Source organism: Schistocerca gregaria, chromosome 1 (genome assembly GCF_023897955.1).
Source record: "Schistocerca gregaria isolate iqSchGreg1 chromosome 1, iqSchGreg1.2, whole genome shotgun sequence".
Lineage (NCBI taxonomy): Eukaryota > Metazoa > Arthropoda > Insecta > Orthoptera > Acrididae > Schistocerca > Schistocerca gregaria.
In genome coordinates, this window is record NC_064920.1 from 364067958 (window position 1) to 364081003 (window position 13046).

The 13046-nt window shown below is 41.2% G+C and overlaps 1 protein-coding gene across 3 annotated transcripts in view; it reads left to right on the forward strand.

The window, feature by feature from the left end:
* The window catches only part of LOC126346648 (glutathione peroxidase-like), a 111333-nt gene extending 99478 nt beyond the window's left edge, over window positions 1–11855 (forward strand). For all 3 annotated transcript variants that reach the window (XM_050002207.1, XM_050002205.1, XM_050002204.1), the window contains exons 3-5: window positions 2112–2240; window positions 3634–3777; window positions 10649–11855. In XM_050002207.1, the coding sequence (XP_049858164.1) occupies window positions 2112–2240; window positions 3634–3777; window positions 10649–10873 (498 nt within the window). In that variant the 3' untranslated portion in view covers window positions 10874–11855. The remainder of the gene's footprint in view (window positions 1–2111; window positions 2241–3633; window positions 3778–10648) is intronic.
* Window positions 11856–13046: the final 1191 nt, after the last annotated feature.

Consider the following 13046-nt stretch of genomic DNA (forward strand, 5'->3'; position numbering starts at 1 on the left):
CTTCTTATTGCTTTTGTTGCAATATCACGTAACACACAAAACATCACTCCACAATACAAAACATACTTGAAAAGATCTTCCTCACTGTTAAAGTTCACATTTTGTAAGCTGACTACGTTATGCGTCTTTCCAACATGACGTCCAAGACTTGAATTTTTCAAGCTCCGACTCTCTAACTAATAACCGCTTACGCACACAAAAATCAAGTGTTAAAAGTACGTCAAAGATCATAGTGACAAAAGAAAGAATACACATAAGAATAATATCATTGCAATATAAACATATCGATGCATCAAAGTACCTCTACATTAATGAAATCAAATCTGAATGTTGTCTCAGAAATATGTTAACTATTCTACAGAAACACAGTAGAATTTTACTGGTGTCGAGAGGTTCAGGTGAGGTGCCGTAATGGTTACGTAATTAAAGTACCATTACAAGGTCCAGAGTGTCTAGCACGGAGGCGAGTTGGTTGCTGGCCCTTCTAACCAACAGACGGTCATCACTGACCCTGAGGCAGAACCACCTTTCATCATAAAACACAACAGACCTCCTCCTTTCCCTCCCCTGACACCGTTGAAGTCGTAAATGACGGTGCTTTGGGGTCAGTGAAATGCACGCAACAGGACTTCTGGCTCCGAGCTGTCCTTGATATAACCGATTTTTAAAAGTTCGCTCTGTCATAGTGGTACCATCTGCTGATCAGATTGCTGCGACAGACACATTACGATGGGCCACAGCCATACGCCGAACACGATGATCTCCCTTCTCGGTAGCGCTACATGGCCGTACGGAACCCAGTCTTCTGGCGACCTTACATTCTCGTCACTCCCGCTGCCAGCAATCATGTACAATGGCTATATTCCTGCCAAGCCTTTTTGCAATATCGTAGGAGAAACATCCAGCTCCTCGTTCTAACTCAGTGAGATGTTGATAATGGTGTCTTTGTCGCCTGAAAAGCATTCTTGACAAACGTCAACTAACCAGGTCCGATCTCAAAGGTAACTAAGGCTCAACACTGTTAAAGCGTGTATTTAAAGCAAAGCTGACTTGCATCCTGTGACGCCACTAGCCCCACTCTTATGCGACTTGCGTGAAATTTGAATAGACATTCAGATGTAGAAACAAGCCTACCAATTTTCGTTTGTCACACAAATTCTTCTTGTTGTGCTTTTTTAATGTATATCTCGAGTTCCTTGGGACCATGCGCGGCATTCTGTATCACTCTTAAGCAAATGTTACCCAAGTGCACACCGTTTTTCTCCTAATGTCCACTGAATTAATGTTACAGTTTCTTCTGAATGAGTCAGTGTTGTCAACAACTAATCCCATAATGGCATATTTACACAAGGGTACCATACTTAGAATTCCAGAACATATTAACAGCGGCCTCTACAAATTTCGCGAACTAGCTCCAGATCGCGCTCCCGATGTTTCTGTACGAAGCAAGGCCTGTCACATTTTAGGGTCCCAAAGACAGAGTGGTTATGTTACGCGGAGTGGAATGTGGATCCTTTGAAGAGGTTAACTACTGTTGTGCTGTCCACTGAGCGAGAGCTCTTTCGAGATGTTCCGATGAAGACGAGCTAAGAGAGTTGACGAAAATAGCTAAAAACGTGCAGTGCCTAAGAAACGTAATGAGTACGGGAATCTTGGGAGCGATGTCACATATCGACAAACCGATTTCCAGTTAAAAACCTGAGACACCAGTCTACAAGCAGGGAAGACGGAAAATATAAATAAATCGATGGATAACATAGTTCAAACTTTGAAAGAAAAATTCTAAGAACATCCAGATTTACGGGCATTAGGCCGCGGTCCCAGGCACATTTCTCTGCCTAACGTTCCTTCGTCCAGTGCTGGAGTCATCATTTAGAGCCTATATAGGACACAGCAAATCTAACTCTTTGTTTGTTTTGAATAGTTAACTGAGAAACGTTCAAATATTCACCTGACAGATGTAACGCTTAATGGAGAGACTGACATTGTCACAGACAGAACTGTTGTTTTGTTCTAGCCTTACTTTAACTACCACATTAACACTTATTTTTCTCAATGAGACTCATATACGCATGTTTTCGAAAAACGTTGTTGTCTTTATTCTTGGACAGGTGGTGCTAGTCGTCAACGTGGCGACTTACTGAGGTTTCACTCCCCATTACTATGGACTGAATGCACTACAATCCAGTATGGGGGATGACCTGGCTGTCCTCGGTTTTCCTTGTAATCAGTTTGGTCTGGTGAGTGACAGCTGCAGCCGAGCTCGGCCTTCATAGTTATTTCGTGATTACTAGTTATTAAAGTTAAAATGGGACAAAAATTAAAGAAATTTCCTTTGTTTCTTTGAGTACAAATTATAACACATACTTTTAAGTTCAGCTATTACAAATATGATTGCCCGCTACCTTTAGCTTATTAAACTATTTCATTTTGAAACCGTCGCTTACTAATTCTCGCTAGTACAGGGTCCTTCAAAAATATTCATCTGGTTGGACAAGACCCTATCTTCTGCATGAGTGAAGACAGAAACTTGGGGTGAATTATTACTTACGCATGGGACCTTGCAGGCTAACGGTGGACTGCAAGATCCGTATGCTCCATCGATCATCCAGGCAGTTCATTTTTAAGAAATCATCTCACATGCAGGTGTCAAGTGCGATGGTGCTCCGTCCTGTTGAAAAATGAAATATTTTTACGTAGTCGCAAATGTGAAACGTATGCAGGTGGATCATTATTGTTACCTTTTTTCCACGGAAAAGAACAGGCCGTAAATCTTTTCTCTGGAAACGGCACAAAATACGGAAGCTTGTGAGAGTCTCTCTCGTACTTGACTAAAGTATGTGACTGTTGTTTATTTTATATTCTTAGGTTACGGAAGTTTATCTTTCAACTTAAACGGAACGTAGCCCTATAACTTTGTTTTTTATCAGCATCGCAAAGAGCTTGTACTAACGGAAAAGTGTACGGTTTGAAATGCAAACGTCGCCGATAAACCTGTAAGACAGACACATAAGGAATGTGTGGACGAGGATTGTCGGCGACCGCTTCTTCAATGTGGAACTTAAAAACTAGTACAGACACAACATTACCACTTGCCTAGTGTGTTCTCGTCTGTGCTTTGTCATTGACGTCCACACTGTCAAAGATCTTCTACTTCCATCTTCAAGACGGCGTACCTCCAATGGAAGGCATTTCCTGCCACATGTGCATATAACCTTTTCAGGGATCGTTACCTACCCTGTCTTTAAACTTACGGTGCCGTCGTCGAATGATACGAGCTGTACGATGTGCAGCGGTGCGCTCTCGATGAAAATCACACCTCACAGATGTAACTGAATTGCGTCTGTTGAAACAGAGCATGCAATACGCTTCCTGTTGTGCTATCGGCCTCTTGAATCGAAGCTCATTTGACAACAAACTACCGACTGAGCTAGCCGCACCAGCGAGACCCTTACCGAGTACAACATGACCCAGCATCTTACAACTGGGGCCAAGTTTCGATGCATAAGTTGAAATTCAACCCAAGTTTGTAGCTTTATTCACGTGCGAGAATCAATCTAGAGAAATCGGTTGAATCATTTTGCATTATTCTCTTCTATATGTAGGTGCTAAGTTTGAGTGTGTTTTCCACAGCAAGAGCCGGGCGCCAATGCCACGGAGATCCTGAACGGCATCGCCTACGTGCGGCCGGGAAGCGGTTTCCAACCCAACTTCCAGATGTTCGCCAAGACGGACGTCAACGGAGAGAAGGAGCACCCGCTCTTCACATTCCTCAAGGTGCGTGCCATGTACAAAACGGCATGTTCTTGTTCACCAGAGCTGGAGGCAAAGGCTCTCTGTGTGTGTGTGAGGGGGAGAGCGAAGCTACTACCAAGAAATTCAGAGCTACGTCCTCATTACTTCTACATCTACTTACATACTCAGCCAAAATACAGTGCGTGGTGGACCGTATTTTGTACCACTGCCACTCGCTCCCGTTCCTGTTCCACTCTCTAATGGAGCGAGATACAAATTAATGCCTGTAGTCCTAATCTCTCTTACGCTACATACTCACTAAGAAATTTGTTGCATAGAATTGTGACCGGCACATTTAGCAGATGACATGTAATACAAGTCTCAAGCTCCTGCGACATATAGCTGCGACAAGGATGCTAGAATTCCGAGAAAAACTCTATTGTGATACATGCGCCTGTATGCGTTCGCTCATCGAAAACACAACACAAATCCCTGATAAAATTTCTACTGCGCGTGTGCGTTCGGAATCAGTTTACAGGTAGACTCGTCGCGTAGCATCTTGGGTACAGGTGATCAGTGTTGGTCCTCTAAGACACCACGATCGAACAGGGAAGTGGTACGCCTATGATTCGCTCCTCTTCTGAAGGATGTAAACAAACCAATAGTTTTGGTATTAATTCACTGATTCTGGATATGGAAATGCTATGTGTGTAATAAGGTATATCAGAAAGACAGATTAGAGGCCGTAGGAGGGGGAATGTTCATTGCAGTTGACAAAAATATTGTCTCGGTTAAGGTCGAAGTGGAGTGCGGCAATGGAGTTATCTAGTCTCATACAAAAGGTGTAGGTGAAAACAAGTTAATTGTTGGATGTTTTCACCGATCACCAGTTTCCGTTGTGACAGTTCTAGAGTCATTCAAAGAAAGTCTACTTTCAGTAGCGCGTAAATACCAGATCATACATTGTTTGTTGGACGCGACTTTAACCTACCAATTACGCCCGGCAGCCCATACGCAGTGGAAATATCTTATACCTCGTACCTACAAATAGGCCGGACCTTATCGACAACGCCAATATTAAAAAGTGCATAAGTTATCTTGATGTCATTACAGCAACTACGGTTACGAAAGCTGATAAATCAGTGAAGAATGCTAAGAGAGTGTTACTGCTAGGAAGAGCAGATAAGCAGTTGTTTGCTTCTCACCTAGACAGTGAATTGACATCAGTTCCAGTAAAATGGACGTGGAGGAATAATGCGCAAAGTTTAAGGAAACTGTAAATTGTGGTCTGGAGAATTATGTGCCTAGTAAGTGGATTAAGGACGATAAAGACTCACCATGCTTTAATAACGAAATTCGGAAACTGCTGAGAAAGCAGAAGCTGTGAGAACACGCAAATGACGACAAACAAAGGTTAATGGAGATTAATGCATCTCTGAAAAGGTCTACGCGCGAAGCATACAACTGCTACCACCGCCATAACTTAGTAAAGGATCTGCCCGAGAAAATTATGGCCCTATGTAAAATCGCTAAGTGGATCTAAGGCTTTCATCGAGTCACTTGTCGACCAGTTTGGTGTGGTTGTTGAAGAAAGCAAAGTGAAAGACGAAGTTTTAAATTTCACCTTGATGAAGAAGTCCGCGCAGGAGAATAGTACAAGCATACCGTCATTTGACCATTGAACAGACTCCCAAATGGACGACATAGTCATAAGCGTCCCTGGTATACAGACACAACTGAAGGAGTTGAAAACGAATAAATGATCAGGTCCGGATGGAGTTCTAATTCGGTTTTTCAATGAGTAGTCTGTGGCGTTTGGCCCCTTACTTAGCTTGAATTTATCACGAATCTCTCGCCCAGCGCAAAGTCCCAAGCGTCTGGAAAATAGCGCAGGCGACTCTTGTACATAAGGACAAAAGAACGGACCCGCAAAATTACAGACCAATATTCCTATCATCGCTTTGCTACAGAATCCTTGAACATATTCTCAGTTCGAATGTATTAAATTTTCTTGAGGCCGAGAAGACTATGTCCAGGAATCAGCATCGTTTTAGAAAGCATCGCTCGTGCGAAACTCAGGTTCCCCTTTTCTCACATGATATACTTGCGAACTGCCAATGATGGGCAACAGGCAGATTCCATACCGCTCGGTTTCCGGAAAGTGTATGAACGTTGCCCCATTGCAGGCTGTTAAAGAAGGTACGAGCATATGGAATAGGTACACAGATATGTGAGTGGCTCCAGGACTTTGTAAGTTACAGAAGCCAGTGCGTTGTCCTCGACGGCGAACGTTCATCAGAGACAAGGCTATCGTCAAGAGTGCCCCAGAGAAGTGTGATAGGCTCACTGTTATTCTCTATATACATAAATGATTGGAGGGACAGGGTGGGCAGCAGTGTGTGGTTGTTTGCTGATGATGCTGTGGTGTACAGTAGCGTGACATCGTTGAGTGACTGGAGGAGGATACAAAATGACTTGGACAAAGTTTATAGTTGGTGTTATTAATGGGCCTAAATGTAGACAAATGTTGAGCGGGAAAAACAAACCCACAACGTTTGAATACAGCGTTAGTACTGTCTTGCTCGAGACGACGTTTAAATATCTGGGCCTATCGTTGCAAAGCAATATGAAATAGGTCGAACATATGAGGACTGTAGCAGGAAAGGCGAATGGTCGACTTCGATTTATTGGGAAAATTCTAGAAAAGAGTGGTTCATCTGTTAAGGAGACCGCATTTAGGATGCTAGTGCGATCTATTGTTGAATACTGCTCGAGTGTTTGGTATCCGTACCAGGTCGCATTAAATGAAGACATCGAAGCAATTCAGAAGCGGACTGCTAGATCTGTTACTGGTAGGTTCGAACAACACGCAAGTGTTGCGGAGATGCTTCGGGAAATCAAATGGGAATCCCTAGAGGGACGGCGACATTCTTTTCGAAGAACACTATTGGGAAAATTTAGAGAACCAGCATTTGAAGCGATTGCCCAATATTTCTACAATCGCCAGCATACATTGCTCTCGTTGGGAGTGGAACAGGAAAGGAAATAACTAGTAGTGGTACAGCGTACCCTCCGCCACGCACCGTACGGTGGCTTGCGGGCTATCAATGTAGATGTAGATGTAGAAGGAGCTGTAGTTAAAAATCGAAATTTAACTGCAAGTCGTTCAGCAGGGGTTACAGCTTCCCGAAAATTTGTATCATGCGTATTGTTTAATATTTAGATGTCATATCTAGTAATACTTCAAAAGTCCATCATAGGTACATGAACAAAATTTTTGAAACCCTGTATGTCTTGAACTTTTGGGTCACTCATCACTGAACTGTAATATCTATGAGTACACAGTTTACTGAGAAAGTTACGCACCCACCACCTACATTCCTGTCTCCGATTATGCCTCCTTTTTACAATTATATTCGCAGCGCTAACGTAAATAAATAGAAGTTTTGTGTCGAACGCCATGTTCCGTGAAACTGACTGGCTACATGTCGCCAGTCAGAACGCTCACGTTGGCTGCTTCTGCCGGGCTCAGGTTCCTGAACTAAGTCGCGATATACAAGCACATGAGCCAAGATACTTTTCTTCGCGACTTCTGGCGGACACAAGTCTCAGAGACAAACCTCTCATTGCGAACGTAGCTTTATGTTGTACTTACAGTCTGTACTCAAGATGAACGTCGAACGCAGAAGACTACCTCTGCAGTCAGCAGCGAATCTCGGTCCTAAGGTTGCGTCTTGCAGCTTTAATCCCGTTGGGAACACTTCCACGCGAATGACGTGAGTATAGATGAGAGCTCCGCCAGTGCACTGCTCTTTACAGCGTGTATACGCGATACTGCCGCCATCTATAGCATAACTTTCTCACCTCACTGTAAGGCTACTTATGTCGCCCAGGAAACTATGACTGTTTTGTCAATAAAAGTTCAAATAAAGCACTTTATCTGTGTCAGTACTTTTGTTGCAATTGGTTCACGTTCTGTTAGTTTCTTGTTTATGGTTTCGAGTGTTTTACTGTCTTGGGTTAGTGTTTTACTGTTGTTATTGGGCTTAAAAGCACTGCATTTTGTGACATTCTGTTCTCTTTCTAATACACTACCTTCTGGGTTATTGAAATTTTTGTGTTATTGTCAACCTCGGCAGCAATAATACAAAATCTTCAATAGCACACAAGTAAACAGTATATTGGAATGAGAACTCAGTGGTACAAAATGCAGGGCTTTTAGCAGACAGGGGCAATACATTGTTGACTGTACATGAACAAACTGATATTGAGAAAATGTTATAATTCTTCAACAAAACAATATTCAAGATATAAAGAAAGATCCAACAGACAAATTTCAAGCTGAGATCAAGGCACTCTTAAAGAAAACTGACTTCTTATTAATTGAGAAGGAGAAATACAGATGCGTATCCATGAACCCAAAAGCACCACAACTGGGGTCATAGTTAAGGATTCACAAGGAGCTGTCCTGTGAGAGTTATTGTTAACTCTAGAAACAGCCCAGGCTATAATTTGACACATAAACTAAATGAGATTCTGAGGAACAACTACACATTTCAAACAGGGTAATCTGTCGAAAACAGTTCTAAATTAGCGCATGAGCTACTAAACATTCCTGTTCCTGATAAATCCAGATGATATCACTAGATGTCATGAATACAGTCATTCCCATAGATGAAGCAGTGGATGTTATCAAACACAGTCTCATAAAACACTAAATATTGTTAGTGACTGAAATAGTTGCATTCATTGATTTGCTTGAACTGGTACTTAATTAAAACTATTTCACTTTCAACAATAAAAAATATAAACAACCGAATGGCCTAGAAATGGGCAGTAGTACATCACGGACCATAGCTGACATAGTCATTAACTGCAAACGATATGATGACACATTATTAATAACATAGGAGGGAAGGCAAACAAAATGTTGAGGCAATAATTCAGGCATTCAACATCTTGCATAAAAACATTCTATTCACTTCCGAATATGAAAGAAGTCAAAAAAACTTTTTGAACCTCACCATCACAAAAAATGAACACATGCTTCCTATTTACAGAAAACCCAGGACTACAGATGTACATTACATGCTTCTTCATGCAATTACCCCCGCCTCCCCTCCTTCCCCCCCTCCCCCCCCCCCCACACACACAAATTAGCAGCTTTTAGATCCATGTTGTACAGACTACACAAAATGCCATCAAGTATGGAAACACTCCAAAATGAAATTGATGCCATCAAACAGATAGCAGCCGCAAATGGCTTTCAACCTACAACCATAGAGAAAATATCTAAGAAAGTTAAGAAAGGAATACACAGAAACATAAATAACAACAACAAACAGGTATATACCTGGATAGTATGCCTTCCCAATGTAGGTACCGTATCGCAAGAGATTGCTAATTTATTGGGACCATACAATGTATGAGTTGCTTTCTCCACAAACAATTAACTAGGTAATATAATGCCACACAATACAAAAATCAATAAAGATCAATTCTCCAACCCAGGTGTATACAAGATGTGCTCTGTACAATATGTAGGTCAGACTGGACAAAGCTTTTAAACTAGAGTCAAGAAACACATTAATGCATTTAGGTACAACACACCCAACAAATCTGCCAAAGCTACGCACATTTAGGACTCAGGACATTTGTTTGGTACATGGAGGACAATTTAGGAATACTTCACAAAATGAATAAAGACCACAAACTCAACCTTTATGAAGAGCTGGAAAAACAGAAAACATGGACAAAACACACTAAAAGAAAAAGATGAGACAGTGGCAATGAGCTTCTTTAAGAGCTTTCTGGGTGTACTAGACCATCCATTATAATTCTTTCTACCTTCTTCTTCCAGAGTCAGTTACAAATAAATGAAAACTCCCAAAACACTGTAGAGAAACAGTACACCAAGTCTCCAAGTTCTGTAGATATATATAAACTTGTAGGTCTGTAAGTTTTATATACATATACATACATATATATGTGTATATCCTTTGTTTATCTACTTTGTTACCATCATATGTTTTGCAATGTAATACTTCTAATAAGATGATATAAAGAAAGAAACAATTAATTGCTATAAGTACCTTTGATCCGTACCATATCTTTACATCGTTACAATCTTTGATGTGTTTATATTAGTGGTTTGTGTTTATGTGTGAAAAATGAAGTCAATGATGATGATCATTTATGACGAACTGCAGGGTTCTGTACACTGGAGCAGATTGGAACTCTATCACCATTTCAGTTGTGTAATGTTAGTGTCATATGACGGTAACAAGTGCCTGTTATATTTTTTGTGGCAAGATAAAATCAAAACAAATAACTAGTGCACCCAGCTGATACACACGTAAGGAGATATCGCTGTTTTCCATCTGAAGATGAGAGTATAAACTCTCGAATCGCGTAATGGAAGAAAATAAGAAGTGGCTTACACAGATAAATTGTTTCATTTGAACTTTCACAAGGCTACTTCATTATACTACCTCTTATTTTAAATTAAAAATAGAGACCGATTTTCCCTCACAAATTTGAAGGTAATGAAACAATTTAAGAAAACAGAAAAGTTCTGTTTTGCAACACTTTACTTAAACGAAATGGAGCTGCAGAAAGGAGCGAGTCGTCGTTCACCCATTTCAAGGGGAATTCAACAGACGTAAGAGCATTTGTCTATTCAATGATTTTTAGTAGCTCATTTTTGTCCTGTATACAAGTGCCTTTCTCGTTCTGCTTCATAAAACAACTCATGGAATAGAGTAAAATTGGTTCCATTCCGTACTGGGCACCTGGTACAGCAACCGGTTATGAATTTCTTGAAGTAAGACAGCAACCGAGACTGTCTTATTTCAAGTAATGGAATATAGTTTGTGTCAAATGTTTAACCAGTGGAACGTCCTGATTTTCGCAGAGTCGGTGCCCTTCCACCCGCACTGGGTTCTCCGACAAGTACAGCCTCGATTACAACCGATTCCTGTTGTCGGACGTCCGCTGGAACTTCGAGAAGTTCCTGGTGTCCAAGGACGGCCAGCCAGTGAAGCGGTTCGACCCCAGCACGGAGCCGCTATCCTTCCAGCAGGACATCGTCAGCCTCATCCAGTCCGCGCCTAGCGTGTTCTCCAACAACCCACACTAACTGCTCCGCACAGTACATTCCCTCCCTCGCCTTCTGGACACGTTCTTCAAAATATGAAGCCCCTAAACATGCATCACATCACTGTTGACGGCGAATTTTTTTAATCTTAGTTTATTTTCTGTTGAGAATTGTCAAGTATTCGGAAGTGTGAAGTTCCCTTTCCTTCTTCTTCCATTGCCCCAAGTCCGAAAACTTGCTTTACGTTCGAAGAAGGAACAAATTCGTCTCACACCAAAATTGTCCTAAACAGCTGTGTTGCTTAGTGCTAACAATTAAATAAATATACCCCGTTGACGATAGCAGACTGATCAAAATTTACTGTTCCGTGTCCTCAGTATTTTGTACTCATGTGATTTGTTCAGTATTTTTTAAACAGTCATTCAAGTGCAAGGAAACGAGCGGTAATGTTAATTACTACTTCTGTTACCATTTTATTGTGATATTTACACTCTTGTTCCTCTGTTTGAACATTGATAAGCTGTACACATAATCATTCTGTAAACACTTTTGTAATAATGGTTGAAACTTTATATCTTTAGCATAGGATAGTTTTCTATATATGTTTTTTGTTTATCCTGTATCGAAATAATGTGAAATAGCAAACTAGCTATAATTATGTTGTCGGAGACGCTGGGCGCTCACTGCACCCTCGTACTGCAAGCAATGTGTTCTGTTTAACGGTTGTACATAACCAGTCCTTCTAGATGAAGGGTCAGCTGCAAACCACAAGTCGTGGAGGGCTGACCCAGATGTATGATTTCGTGGCCCGGGCTACTTGTGCATTCAACCTGCGTCGCGTTATCTACGAAGGAATGGAGTGTGCAGCGTGTTAAGCGACACATTGTGGCCTCTTCACTGGAACGGCACACAGGTTGCAGTGAGCTACTCGGTGAATCCACCTATCGTAAAGTAGCTTATGGACATAATGTTTACTGGAAATGTTGCTCTTGCAGACTAAATAAATTCTCACCTTTTAAGTCTATGGGTATGCCTCGGGCATGGGTGTTGTGTGATGTCCTTAGGTTAGTTAGGTTTAAGTAGTTCTAAGTTCTAGGGGACTGATGACCTCAGAAGTTAAGTACCATAGTACTCAGAGCCATTTGAACAGCCTATGGGTATCATTTAATCCCACTCATCTCAGTAGTTGAATCTTTACCCGATTTATTTGTGTATAGTTCTGCAGACAGTATTAATTCTGATGACCAGCGATATATGTCTGGCGAAAGCTGCATCTTTAAAAAACAGTGAACGTTCTCTTGCGCTTGATTTTCATAAATTGAACACATATGTGTGTTGCATGCTCTTATTTCCTTCACTTTTTATCCTCTATAAAAATTGTAATTGGTAGCCATTCTTCTTCTTTCTCTACATCTTCTGTCACGAACATAGTTACTGATTCGTAATTATTGAATAAGAATTTGTTTTTCGGCCGGGACTCGAACCCGGGCCATTTAGTTTGCTAGGCAGAAACGCTAACCATTACACTACCACAGCTCACTAGTTAATATTGCCGCTCGAACTACCTACATATTGTCACTACTGCCAGGGGTCTCCGATATTGGCAAGCACCCCAGCATTGAACGTAATGCTCCGTGCAACAACGTTGACCATCGTGCTGTGGAAGTGTAATGGTTAGCATTTCTGCCTAGCAAGCAAGGAGACCCAAGATCGTGTCCCGCCTGCAGTACAAATTTTAATTATTTTGTCTGCTTCGATCATTATCACAGATAACAAAAACAGACCTAAATGTCACAGGGAAACATTTAATTACAAAATCTTTAGACATGTTTATGAAGTCGCTTCTTTACAGGATTGACATTTCACATTTGAAACTCAACTAAGTAATAATAAATATATAACCTGTTGGTAGTAAAATAGTGGATAGAGAACAATATATCTATAAGCAGTTGTTAACAACCGTTCTGCGCACAGTTCAGCGGCGATCCAAGTTACAGTGAAACGCCCGCATCTTTTGCGATGCAATCAGTACCTGTTCTCGATCACTGTCCAGAAGCCTCTGGAATAAAAGAATCACTTTACACACAAATTAACATACAGACGCCGTATAAGAGACCACTACGCAGCAAATATAATAGATTTTTCAGTTATAAGACAAATAAATCATTAAATACAGGCATGTGAGTGTTAAAGCCACCAATGCCTGCCATAGCAG